This window comes from Blennius ocellaris (genome assembly GCF_963422515.1).
Source record: "Blennius ocellaris genome assembly, chromosome: 5".
NCBI classification, from domain to species: Eukaryota; Metazoa; Chordata; class Actinopteri; order Blenniiformes; family Blenniidae; genus Blennius; species Blennius ocellaris.
Genome location: NC_137654.1, coordinates 19,274,648 through 19,287,412, shown reverse-complemented (window position 1 = coordinate 19,287,412; position 12,765 = coordinate 19,274,648). Strand labels below are relative to the sequence as shown.

The following is a 12,765-nucleotide window of genomic DNA, read 5'->3' as shown; positions in this document are numbered from 1 at the left end:
GACTTATGCATTTGTGCATTTTCTCACAGTTAAACTCGCCCCAAGAATCTAATTCCTGCATTTAAGTGCACATGTGAGAACATTCTGAAGGTTTTTAGCATCTTTTACTAAGCAAATGCAGATGTATGTTGTGGTTGGTCTTCGATTCCAGTGTCTTGGTCTTTATTGTCTCTTTGTATGGGGGGGATGAGCCTCTGGGGCAGAGGCGCACATGACAGGATAGGGAAACACCAGATGTACACACACACACAAACACACATACTTGCCACATCTTTTTCTCATGTGGAGGCCAAAAAGCAGTCAAACGTTTCTCCGCAGTCGACTGCTAAGAGCAGATACTGTATTAATCAGTCAAATCCACCACCAACAACAGAGCAGTCTATAGGGAAGAGAGCTGGCGGTTTGTTTCAAGCCTATTGTTCTATTCAAGGTCTTTGGCTTCACCGCCAGCTTTTCAACAACGTGGCTTTAAACAAAGGTGTAAATTTTAAGCATCTTTTTATTTCAAAAGTACACAAACAGGACCAATATCGTTCAATAAGGCAAAGCTCAAATATTAACAACCACTCACATCAGAGGACTCAAAATCTCATAGTCACAGTTTATGGGTAACCACTTGCAAATCATAAATAAAACTTTTTTTTTCTTCATACATATACTTTAACTTTTTTTTTTTGTCTCACTGTGAAAAAAAGATCATTAGACAAACATTTCATTACAACCTGCACCACATATAATCTTCATCTTCAGTTTGAATTTTTCATCTTCAGAATAATTTTTGTCCATTAAAAGTCAAGAGTCGGGGGAGGGTGTCCCTGACTTTCTCCACAAAGGTGTTACGTGGCTCTAATGCCCAGTTCCAAGCCCAGGTACAGACCCCAGCCCTTAGCTGCTACCTGAAAGGACTGAACATTGTGGTTTGGGATCGTGGGTATTACTGGACCCCTTGTGCAGTTTTTAGGCTACTACAGAAAGTGCATGGTTAGCATTGTTTACTATGTGCTTCTAAACTTTGAATTTTTGAAAAACTTTGCTGTGTAGCTCATGTGATATTGCTAAAGCACCTTAATAATCACTACATTGCAGCTTCAACAACTCTCCGTAATCGATCCTTTCAAATATGTACCCTGTATGCTGGTACTTCAGGGCGAGGGGCTTTGTAGGTGGTGACTTGAAAATGGGCACGATTTTATATGGGGCAGGAGTGTTTTTTTCTGTGGCATCACTGAGACTCTTTTGCATGCCGAGCCATGCCAATCCACATCAAGTTCTGGATGGAGAGGCGTGGCCAACCCTGGTCACCTGGGGAAGACTGCCACGAGTGCGCAGAGCAGTGTCGCGACAAGCGACGGGCTGAGACTCGCCACCCCGCCACACTCCATTGAGTTTTCCTGGAGGCAGGGGGACGAGGGGCAAAACAGGGAGACACAAAGAACATTTATCTTAAAAACAGATATGATAGGAGAGAGCTGTAGTAGTGAGTGGTGTGCATGTGTGTTGGCGTGCATACCTCAGGGTGGAACGGGTGGCAGGTGTCTGGACGCCTCCTGTCCTTTTGCATCTTGAGTCTCTCACATTTGAGAGATTCATTATGTGCAGCTGGAGTTAAGGTAATAACAGACAGGACTGGAGCACATTTTTGTTTATATCTTGTTTATAATGGAATGGATTTCATATTTCTCCTCAAAAGGACAAACCAAACAAAATGAGCACAGCAAGATGTGCAGAAAAAAACCCTCATATTGTTGGATGAGTTTATTTTTGTTGCACAGCAACAGAATAACAGGCCTTATGGTACAATGAGCTCTCCACTGCAAAATAAACACCGGTGGACATGTATATACAGTCTGACTCTGCTGCATGAAATTTCAAAGAAATGCACATTGTGAGGACAATCCAGCCAGTCGTGTGGTGACATTCCTTCGTCTAAAGCCACTTGAGGCCAGCTGTCTGCTGCTGGTCAGTTTCCCATCACGGTATTGATTGTGACACAGTTCAAGCTCACAAACACTCAGTGGGAATACTGAGCCAGACAAATTGCAAATTAGCAAAGCGCTGCCTCACTATCGGATCAGAGTTTAGTAAAACCATCTCAGATCTTTTTTCCACAAGCGGTCCAACACAGAAAATGTATTGTTGTGTCATCACAATTATGGTAATGTCATAAAAAGAGTTAAAACTAGGGATGCAGACACCACTTGTTCAAAAGACAAGTACAATTACGAGTAGTACTCTTTAGCAAATTTTCATTATCTAGTACCCATACAAGTACTTATTAAACGCGACAGTCAAATTCATACTCCATATGCAAACAATACGTGAAGGCTGTGTATTGTAGCCGATCATCTCTGCAGAGCTTTTTCACCGATGCTACGCACAACTCCAACAGCCTTGAAGGCTCCAGTATACTACTGCATATACAGTACACATATTGCAGAGCATAGCGTCTATCTACACACACTCCTATGCATCTTGTGAAGAAAGTGACAGAGGTTGCTGTTAATAAGGGTATCAGTGACACTTTAATCATGTCGTATCGCTGGTGTGCATTGCTAGTAAAAACTGTTGCATCTCTACTAACAGTACTACATTAAAAGCAGTTTATGTCTAACATAAGGATACATATTGTCATAGTCAAATGAATTATTGGAATTATTGCTATTTCCACACAGCCCCCCCGAACAGCAGCTCTTCTGACCAGTGAAGGATATACATGATTTTGATGGGGTCCATGGTGATTGGCTCATACATGCTGCAGTCACACTTGTTGTCCACCACCACCATGAAGAGGTTACTGCTGGGGATCTGCTGGATCACAAAGGACCTGCCAAGGTTGAGAAGGAAGATGGGGGTGGAGGCGGGGGCGGTGGGGTGTTGGGGCATGAGAAAGTCAAGACTGAGCTTGGAAAGTAGTCAAAAGTGCATGATATCAATTTCAAAGAGTGTCACAGAATTTATGTTCACATCCTCCTCTGATAAATAAAAGGATGTACTGAAGAGATTCCACTGGATGCAATTCAAGAGGATGAAGTATCTCACTGCCAGCTGTCAATAAACACACAGATATAAACAGACTCACACTCAGATAAACTACACACACATACTTCTCTAATTCACTCCATTCATTCTTTTCCCGCACTGTCTTCCCTCCTTTCTCTTCACGCTTTGTTATATCCTATCAATGTGAGCGCCAATGAAGTGTTGTGGAACATAAAACACTCCAAAGGGAGACAAATTTGAACCACACTTTTGAGCTCAAAGCTTCCCATAGCCGTGTTTTACTGGTCTGAGAGATCAGGCCTTGTGTCGGCCCCCTGGCCAGTGATTTATGACCATGAAATACACTTTATGAAGAAAAGAGGTCGTAAAGATGATCTCTTCTTTCTATCACCTCCTGTCTCTTGATCTCTTGCTCCTCTGTCTTCTTCTCTTCCACTGCAGCTGGGAGATTTATCGAATCGACTGTGGAGCGTTTATTAGACACGTATGAAAACATGCACGTGTGACTGTGTGAAGACACACAGATGTACAAATGCCGTTTGTCAGCATGCGATTTCTCATAGGTGAGGCCACGAGTGAAAAATCCAGACTACCTTCCACAGAAATATCTCAATCTTTACTAATTCAATACTATGACCAATTGAATCTGTCTGCAAACAGTCGAGTGATTCCAGCAGGGTAGCACCAATCCACCGCACGCTAATACACTTTTCCCACTGTGACCAACCAAACCCGACCAAACTAATTCTGCATGCAGGCCAAGCCAGTTTCAATCAGGGTGAATAAGGATCGTCTGATGTTTAATAATCTGCAGTCACCCCTGCTCAGTGTCGGGCCAGACCCGCTCTGCCCACTGATAGAAAGCAGAGCAAGTGTTCTTGGAGAAAAGACTTAAACGTATCTTGACAGCGCAGCTGCTGGCCTTGAACATGCCCAGTGCTGGGAAAGGCAGCAGCACCACCACACCACTTAAGCATTGCACACATATGCACGTAACCATACAAAAACACATGGAAAAGTAGGAAGTGATACACAAATGTTTTCTCACAAACACACACTCAACCTGTTGGAACACACAAGGACATCCAGCGGGTTTTTTTCATAATAAATACAGAGAATGAAGAACAGACACTGTGAGCAACACTGTGTTCCACAGAAACACATTTAAAAAGGAAGAAAAGCTTTGCTGTATTGTTCACGCTGTATGCATCTCATGGAAAATCAGTCTGTGCACATGCTTGCTAAATATAATTTTTTTATGTGTCCCAAAAGAGAACATTTATATTTGTCTAAGGATTTAATAGCGACATAACATCACCAAAAGCTTAACTGCATTTAGTGCTTGGTTTACAAAAATATCCGTCATCACAGTTGAGAAATTCTACTGGTAATTACTGTCTGCAATTTAACAATTACTAATTCATTGAAACCGTTCCGATAACATCTCAATAAACAGACTGAGGACTTGTCGGAGCAATGCTGTCATTTCAGCTCCCATGTTTCATATTACTTTTGGCAGAGGTGCACGGTGCTGCAGTGGTTAGCTCTCTCACGTCACAGCCAAAAAATCCCCGGTCCAAGTCTGGGCTGCAGAGGCTTCCTCTGTGGAATTTGCATGTTCTATCTTTGTGTACTCTGGGTTCCTCCCACAGTGCAATAACATGCACCTGAAGTTAACTTTAATTCTTTTAATGTGTTCATACATGTACATTATATATTACTTTTAGCAGTTTGATTCTAGTTTTTATTTTAAAAACTTAATAAATTTTTCATGACAATGACATGAGTTATTGCTTTTTTGGGACAATTTTTATAATACTTTTTTTTTTTTTAACAATAAATACTTTAAGCTATTTAAAAAAAAGCTTTCTACAAGCTTTTGTTGTTGCCTTTCAAGATGAATTACAACCAAAGTTGTGAAAGGCCATTTGATTGGGTAAATTCGAATTTAATGATACCTACTAATAATGGGAAACTATTGCATATTCACATGCAAAGCACGTGAAACATTTCCAAAGTGTTAAAATGCTGCACAAAATATATTAGCATTGACTTGAGTAAATCATCGTTTTTTTTTCTTTCTTTTTTTTTTTAATGCTGTGTCTTTCCTGCAAATGCAGTAGTCAAATATGACTGTGCAACATGACTGAAAACAACATGCATATTATTTGGATACAAATGTACCAATATAAAGAACTGAAGCTTTTTCTCACTTTAGCGTTCAGCTTGTTTAATGAAAATATATATTGGACTAGTTAAATATATGATCAGCAGAACTGTTGCTAATAGTTCTTTGTCTAGTTGGAGACAGTTTTTTTTCTCAATCTCAATTTCCAGTTTGAAGAACTGTAATAAAAATAATAAAAGAGGTTAAATCATCTTCTATAGGGCATGCTGTTTGGATAAATAAAACCAAACATGATGTTGAGACACACACACACACACACACACACACACACACACACACACACACACACACACACACACACACACACACACACACACACACACACACACACACACACTAAAGAGAGGTTTAACAGGCGAGCACTTAGGGTATATTTCCTCCAGCATAAAGCACACACACGTGTCCCAATGAAAATATTAGAGAAAGACCTCAGTCTGCCTGTAATGTGAAACAGATGTTTATCACCAATATCCTCTATTACAAATATGAGCAATAAAATTCCATATTAGCGAAATAAAAACTCCATTTTACTACGTCAGATTCATTGTGTTTTAAAAAAGATTTATTTCAAGGCGACATATTGGTCTGAGCTTTCAGCCCGGCCTGCTACTCCTGAGCCTGGTGTCATCATCGGAGATGAGGCCATTCCTGTCTGGAGCTGGCTTCTGTTGCGTGTGCGTGTGCGTGTGCGTGTGCGTGTGTGTGTGTGTGTGTGTGTGTGTGTGTGTGTGTGTGTGTGTGTGTGTGTGTGTGTGTGTGTGTGTCTGAGACCATGTTTTAGCCCTGGCTAAAACCTGGCAGAGCAGTGGTTACCCTGCTGACCTTGGGAGGCTGCACCAAAGCAAGTCAACCCCCCCACCCCCCCCCCCCCCCCCACACACACACACACACACACACACACACACACTGTGTGAGATCCCTGGCAGTTCCACAGCTGGGAGCAATGAAGGGCCCATTGGAGGGATCCAGAGAACACCCCACAATTGCCTGACAGAAAAGCCCAAATTGTTAATGGGGACCACACTCATTTTCCCATTTTTAAAGGAAGCCTTTTTTTCCCAACCTCTCTCCCTCATCCCTACATGCAGAACACTTCAAACTGCCACAGGGAGATAGTGAGTGTCTGTGTGTGTGTGTCTGTGAGGAATTGCCTGGATAAAAGTGATTTTTCAGCATGCAACATATCATTTGAATGTGTTTCTTATTTATCAGAGTTTATAGAGATAAAAATATTTGTCATAATAAGAGCCAGTGATAATTATTCTATTCATCGTTTGCCTGTGATCAGCTGAAAACCAACTAGCCTTATGCAAAGAGAATAGTGTTCATGCAACCTGCAGCTGATTTATGTTGATGTGTGGCTGTGTGTCCCATACTTGAAGCAGCCGTCACAGTCGATGTTGCCGGTGTTTTCTTTGATGGTTCTCTCAGAGACGAAGGCCGGATACTCGGTATCACATGGTACCTGCATGTTTCGACCCATCCTTTGTGCTGAAAGGAAGAAGTGATGGGGGGGAAAAAAGTGAAGAGATAAAGAGGAAAAAAACAGCTCAGAAAGAAAGAAGAGGAGTGAGAATGAAGACGGATGAAAGTAAAAGAACCAATAAAAGACACAGCACACTCAGTCACAACTGGTAGAAAAGTCTAGGATGAAATTATAGAGTTTAAAATAGTTGTGTAAATAAAGCACAAGCAAACAGTTAAATGCACCACATCCATGCAAATAGACAAGTCTGAAAGAAAACAGCATTTCTGAAGGAGAGCTGCTTCTTGTCCTGCTGGAAATATTACCAATGTAACTGAAGGCCTAACTAATCCCACAGCATAGCTTGAACTCTCCTGCCACCCAGAGGTTTGAAACAGCTCTGCAGGGGGGGGGGGGGGGGGGGGGGGGGGGGGTTCGTCGATTCATCTATTCTCGTAGACATATTGTTTTTAGACATGGCTAAAATAAGTTTATATACTAAATACTAATACAAATATTTAAATGTTGCATAAGTTATTTATCTTTTATGTTTCACGTGACACAAATTAGTAACGATGGTGGATTACATGTGATCTGGAGTGGTTTAATTACTGGGAGTCTGTGCGTGTGTGTGGGTGTATACGTGTGTGTGTGTGTGAGGATGCGAGAAATGCAGTCTACATGTATAAACGTCTGGGATTAGTTCGGCCTCAGAGGCTGTGTAGATTGAGTTACGGGCTGCTAAGTTGGGGGTGTTTTAACTTCTGTGTCACCGGCCTGTGTCTCTATTGTAAAAAGATATAGAAAGGCCTGCTAAGACCTGAGGCTAGCCAGCTGTGAAATTGTCTCGACTGCTTGGCGAGCAGCGTCGCACAGCTTCACTTCATTCAGGATTAAAGTGTGCAAGGAAAGCATTTTATAGACTTTCATTCGGTGGCTTTTTTCTTCCTTCCATCCCTCACGTTCAGTTATAAAATATTTTCATGTTAGTTTTGGCCGGAATTAATACGACAATGCGTTGCTGCTTAGTGGGGCTTTCATTTCAGAGAGGCACAACGTTTTCAACACTCTATAAAGCATTGGGACTCACAGTGTTGTTGGCCTCGCAGAAACGAAATTAGAATGTGTGTGTATTCATGAAAGCAATGTGAGACAGAAAAGAAATGAAGGAATACGACGAGACAAGAGGAGAGGAGATATGGAGAGGAGAGAAACGAGAGAGAGAGACACTTTTTTTCTTTTTTTGTAAAGCGGCTATTGCCTCCCACTGCTACCAATATGGCACACATCCTAACAGATGATCAAACCATCCAGTACAAACCACCGCAGTGACACACACTCTGTGTAAACTATGCTACACCAAGGTCATCTGAGGTCATTCTGCTTTTTTTTTTTAACCATTGGGCTTTGGATTTTTCCAGTGGTCACACTCGGTCAGACGGAGAGGAAACTGAGGCGAGATGGCTCTGATGAAGACGGGAGGCTGCTGCTGAGGACGCTCGCCGCTTATTTACTCATGAACTCTATTGTCAGTTTTAAAAAATAGTGTAAAATCAAAAGACGTAATAAAAAGCAGACATTGCTTTTTCTGTTGATGTGTTGAATTGAAAATACTAAAACTACGTAGAAAAATGGGTAACTCTTTTCATACCACCTTTGTCCAAAGTTTTTGTTCTTCTTTTTTTTAAAGTCTTATTACACTTGCATCAACTTATTATTTTTGCCAACAATTTTCTATGTCATATAATAAATACAGATACATTTCAATTTATTTTGATATTGTTTTATAACAGTTCCTTTAGATTTAATACTCAGGATTGAGCCTTAAATTCAATACGTCATAAATTCACCTGGACGTTTTTCATAGATATGAAAACAATACTAGTTGTTAAAAAACAATTAGGGCTGGAAATGAAAATCTGTAACTGAAAATGTAATGAGAAGAATAGCAGAATTTAAACTTAAAACTAAAAATGATCATTCCGTTTTTCTATGGATGACACAAATTACATTATTAGAGGAGAAACTATTTTACTCATTCCAACTTTACAATGACTGTAGGTCATTTAATAAAATTTTTAACAGAGCAGGTTAAGTATTATTTATTGGTAATGAACAAAAAAGTAGCGGTTTACTCTTAAACCCTTATTTCAAGTGTTCCGAAGAGTATTTGTTTAGATGGTGAACATGATAGGGAGAGCACTTTCTTACCTTTGGCAGTGAGGTCGGAGTACCACCAGCTGTAAAAGTTGAACTCAACCAGGAATCTAAAAATTGAGACATTGAACATTAAAGAAACACATACTTCTGGAATAGTATTACAAACTACTGTTGTTTTAAGTCTATACAAAGGTACAGTTGATTTAAATTATTTGATTTGGTAAAAAAAAAAAAAAAAAAAAAAAGACTAATTTCCCCTAAAAAGTAACCATAGTACAGAAATAAATCTCATTAACTATTGGGTAAAATGTAAATTCAACCAGAAAACTGTAATTCCTGCATTATTATTGTGTCTTAAAACTTTAAATATACTGATGAATTATTATTGAAGATGTAATGTCCACACACACATCATTTTTGAGGCACAATTAATGGAAAATTTAGCACATAAGAAGAGATTTCAAATGCAAAAAAAAAAAAAAAGTCTTCACTGTGACATATTGCGAAATTAACTTTGACAACTGAATCCTGTCATGGAGCTGTGTGGCAGCAGTGGACCACCCAGACGACACGACCGCAACATGGCATCGCAAGAAGACCCGCACAACAGGAAACATCAGGTACCCATTACAAGTCTCCATCACCCAGGATCACGTCCACATACATGTGGAGGCGCTCGTAAACAAACATACAGTTGATACATACTCACAAACTCACAGTTAACCTTGGACCCGAGAGGCTACCACGCCTGTCGTCAGCGGTACATGTGTGCACAGTCAAACTCATGATATTAAAAACAGACACAAAGACGTCTCGCATGCAGAGATCTTACATGACGAGCTCAGTCAGGATCCACTTCACCACTGAGAAGAAGGCAAAGTAGGGCTAAAAATGAGAGGGAAAGTCCTTTAAAAGAGCTCATAATACAAAGACCTGTCGGAGCATCAGATAAGGTTTTAAAAGAATGTAATACTCACATCCAACAGTGTGTGGCCACTGTCGCTGCTCTCTGAAATGACCCAGCATAAAGCCTGGTAGTCATACAGAGTGACCCTGAGGACAGAAAGACACAGACAGAGGTGGAAAAAAACCTCCAACACTTTTTCATTTTGTGTCTACTTTTCATATTAATGTTTTGTCAGGACAAAACGTCTTGATTCACACATTCCCTCTGCTAGTACGTGCCTGCGGGGCCTGCTGGACTCCTGTGTGGGAGCAGGAAGAAAAGATCCCACCTCTGCTATTACTGCTGCTTTACCTACCAATAATATATTGGATGGATGTGGCAAGAATGGGAAGAGGAAAGCAAGTGAAAGCCGAGAGCTTCCTGAGAGGTTCCTCAAAGTGATGTAGGAAGGTGGGTGTGTGTGTGTGTGGATGATCTGGGGATATTGGGGGGGATATCAGAGGATTTGAGGGCTTAGTAGACCCTAAGGGTTGGAGATCTTGGTCTGTCTGGGAGAGGTTATTGAAGGGGTTCTTAACACACACACACACACACACACACACACACACACACACACACACACACACACACACACACACACACACACACACACACACACACACACACACACACACACACACACACACGTGCACAAACAAGTTCAGCACCGGCAAGTTCTTATACTCTTGCCGGTGCTGGGTGCGTGAACGTGTGTCCGAGCATGTGTGTGTGTGTGTGTGTGTGTGTGTGTGTGTGTGTGTGTGTGTGTGTGTGTGTGTGTGTGTGTGTGTGTGTGTGTGACGTCTGAGTGGGCCCAGTGTATCCGCAGCCCTGGGCGATGTTCAAACCTCAGTCACAGCACCGGTGACACACAGCTCCAGCACACCGCCAGGAACCTATTACTGCTAAACCTGGCCACATAATGGTGTTAGCAGAAGACTTAGACAAACGTAATAACAGTGTATTAGTGTGTTTGCATGGATGCAGGATTACCGTATATGGGCGTACAAGTGTCAACATTTATTATTAAAATTTTTTTTAGATTGTTCTTACTCTTTTTCGGATGATGGATATTGCAAAAGTAAATATGTGAAATGTCTTCATGTGTAGAAATACAGTAGTGTGCGAAATAAATTCAGGGTGGCAACTTTAAGTTATGCACTTCAAAATGTCGATTTTTTTCCCCCCCTCCGTTCTAAATCAAGTCAAAAATGGCGCTTGAACACATTTATTTTCCGCAAATGGCAGCGGGCTAAGACAGATCATGTTGGATTCATTAGTGTGAGATCTGAAGGCTCTGTTACTCATCACTCTAATACTTCACCGACACAACTCATATCAATCATTCATCTTACGTCGTTTACAACATTATGGATTCAGTGAAAGTGCTTGTGGGCCTCTTTGTTTTTCTGCGAACGGGTCTGTAAACTATTTGCTGTCAGCTTTTGAGGTTCATCCCTCTGACACATGGGCGTGGTTGTCCGCTTGTGTGGTGATTTGTCACTCGTGATTTTTATGGACTCAGACGGCGCGGCAACAATCTCCTCGGCCACATCTCGAGGGCTGAAGTGAACGTACAGACTTAGAAACACGCTCGTAAGCTTCTGTGCAATGTAAGTTTAAACCCACCTCAGTAAGATTTCAACGTGTGCCTGTCTGTGCCTACATTTCTGCACTCAAATACCGAGACAGGTAACCTCCTAGATTAGATTAATTGCAGGACCCACTGCTCCTGGCGTTTTCCAGGAGACGCAGCTTTACAGCAAGCCCAATACGCATGCACGTCTGTCTACATTTATGTGTGTATGTGTGTGTGTGTGTGTGTGTGTGTGTGTGTGTGTGTGTGTGTGTGTGTGTGTGTGTGTGTGTGTGTGTGTGTGTGTGTGTGTGTGTGTGTGTGTGTGTGTGTGTGTGTGTTTGACTTAAAGTTCCTCCTAATTCTTTCGTTTCAGGAAAAGATTTGCTGTAATCCCCTAATGGAGAACTCCGCTGAGTGAGGGGTCGGAGTTCAGCGCTGAATAGCTCAACACGATTGGCCAAGTCAAGAGCTGTCAGCACGAGCGGAGACGTGCTCTCATTCTGCGGCCTGCGTGAAATTATGCACTCACATCCACACACACATGACCTTGAATTGGCACATCCAAGCCCACGCTCACACACTCAATTATAAACGCACATACAGTTTGAAATAGTTACCTCTTGAAAGAGCCCATCTGCAGAAGCTTACTCATTACAGCTCCTTCGGCTTCACCAAAAAATTTCCCTGTCTGAGAAAGTAAAAGAGATTTACTTCAATGAACCAAGACGATAGAATGTAATTAATTAAAGGGGGGAAAAATGCATAGCTGGAAACATTTGCAGGTGCAAAAATGACGACATGTATATTTGGGATCCCCCATGAAATTAGTCTTGAATTATCCCAACCTGGAACATACGGAAATGATATTGTAGCTGTGGCAAGTGGGAAATGGCAGAAAAACAGAAACACCTTCAAGGGCCAAAACTAGAAATATTATCTCCCACCTGGATGGTCTGTCATAGCACCCAGAAATACCGAAGAACCCACACAATATGTTGACATGGTAGAAATATGAAGGAAACCGTATCGGAGCAGGATCTTTCTGCAAACCGAAATTTGTTTGCTCTTCAACTTAAAATGCAAGAGAGACTGATACTTTGTTTTGTAAATTGTTTAAATTATGAATTCATATAAAAATGTGGAGCCGAATGCTTGGCCTTTAACTTTTTTTGAGAAGAGATTGTGCAACATCTGCTGGTCCTTTCACATAACAAGATGTTTCTTCCCCTTGATATTCATTTCCTTGGTATAATATATTGAATTGATTCCATAATCAATACTGTGACGCATTGTGGTATAGTGGTTACCACCACATTGCCTTTATGGGCTTTTTAAAGTTTTCCCGGAACGTTCGAAGAAAGCTTGTGTGCTGAGAAATGATATTTTTCATTAAAATAACACTTTGATTTCTTTACCTTGATAAAAAC

General features: G+C 41.2%; 1 protein-coding gene across 1 annotated transcript in view; it reads right to left on the bottom strand.

Annotated features, from left to right (window-relative positions):
- Positions 1-1,298: 1,298 nt before the first annotated feature.
- The window catches only part of cacna2d3a (calcium channel, voltage-dependent, alpha 2/delta subunit 3a), a gene marked incomplete at its 3' end in the record, with an annotated part of 114,011 nt that continues 102,544 nt past the window's right edge, over positions 1,299-12,765 (bottom strand). Inside the window, exons 30-37 of the mRNA XM_080496749.1 lie at positions 11,956-12,026; positions 9,791-9,866; positions 9,646-9,698; positions 8,865-8,920; positions 6,565-6,679; positions 2,714-2,824; positions 1,511-1,595; positions 1,299-1,391 (exon numbers count right to left, since the gene is read on the bottom strand). Of these exons, the coding sequence (XP_080352875.1) occupies positions 1,299-1,391; positions 1,511-1,595; positions 2,714-2,824; positions 6,565-6,679; positions 8,865-8,920; positions 9,646-9,698; positions 9,791-9,866; positions 11,956-12,026 (660 nt within the window). The remainder of the gene's footprint in view (positions 1,392-1,510; positions 1,596-2,713; positions 2,825-6,564; positions 6,680-8,864; positions 8,921-9,645; positions 9,699-9,790; positions 9,867-11,955; positions 12,027-12,765) is intronic.